The following is an 853-nucleotide window of genomic DNA, read 5'->3' as shown; positions in this document are numbered from 1 at the left end:
GTGTGTGTGTGTGTGTGTGTGTGTGTGTGTGTGTGTGTGTGTGTGTAGGGGGTTGTCCCACCTCTACACAGGTGATCAATAAAAGACGGGTTCTGGTCCCACAGACATTCTGACTCACACAGTGGACTCAAGCAGACCAGAACCTTAACGGACCCAGACCCAGACCCAGACCAAGAACCAGACCCAGTTGCTGCAGCATGTGGAAGGACTCCAGCACCGGTGAGTTCTTCATTCAGAACAAAATGGTTATTTTACTGATTTAATCTGTTGGATTAAAGAAAATATTCTAGTTGTTCTGTTCAGATTAAAGTTCTGTTCAGATTAAAGTTCTGTTTAGATTAAAATTCTGTTCAGATTAAATTTCTGTTCAGAATAAAGTTTTGTTCAGAATAAAGTTTTGTTCAGATTAAAGTTCTGTTCAGATTAAAGTTNGATTAAAATTCTGTTCAGATTAAATTTCTGTTCAGAATAAAGTTTTGTTCAGAATAAAGTTTTGTTCAGATTAAAGTTCTGTTCAGATTAAAGTTTTGTTCAGAATAAAGTTTTGTTCAGATTAAAGTTCTGTTTAGATTAAAATTCTGTTCAGATTAAAGTTCTGTTTAGATTAAAATTCTGTTTAGAATAAAGTTCTGTTCAGAATAAAGTTCTGTTCAGAATAAAGTTCTGTTCAGATTAAAGTTCTTTTTGGAATAAAGTTCTGTTCAGATTAAAGTTCTTTTTGGAATAAAGTTCTGTTCAGATTAAAGTTCTGTTCAGAATAAAGTTCTGTTCAGATTAAAGTTCTTTTTGGAATAAAGTTCTGTTCAGATTAAAGTTCTTTTTGGAATAAAGTTCTGTTCAGATTAAAGTTCTT

General features: G+C 33.0%; 1 protein-coding gene across 1 annotated transcript in view; it reads left to right on the top strand.

Annotated features, from left to right (window-relative positions):
* Positions 1-54: 54 nt before the first annotated feature.
* The window catches only part of mxtx1 (mix-type homeobox gene 1), a gene marked incomplete at its 3' end in the record, with an annotated part of 8,492 nt that continues 7,693 nt past the window's right edge, over positions 55-853 (top strand). Inside the window, 1 exon segment of the mRNA XM_014031466.1 lies at positions 55-219. Coding sequence (XP_013886920.1) covers positions 198-219 — 22 coding nt within the window. The 5' untranslated portion in view covers positions 55-197.

This window comes from Austrofundulus limnaeus, unplaced genomic scaffold (assembly GCF_001266775.1).
Source record: "Austrofundulus limnaeus strain Quisiro unplaced genomic scaffold, Austrofundulus_limnaeus-1.0 Scaffold1256, whole genome shotgun sequence".
Taxonomy (NCBI): domain Eukaryota; kingdom Metazoa; phylum Chordata; class Actinopteri; order Cyprinodontiformes; family Rivulidae; genus Austrofundulus; species Austrofundulus limnaeus.
The sequence above is the reverse complement of the archived record's forward strand: the minus strand, read 5'-3'. Positions and strand labels throughout refer to the sequence as shown.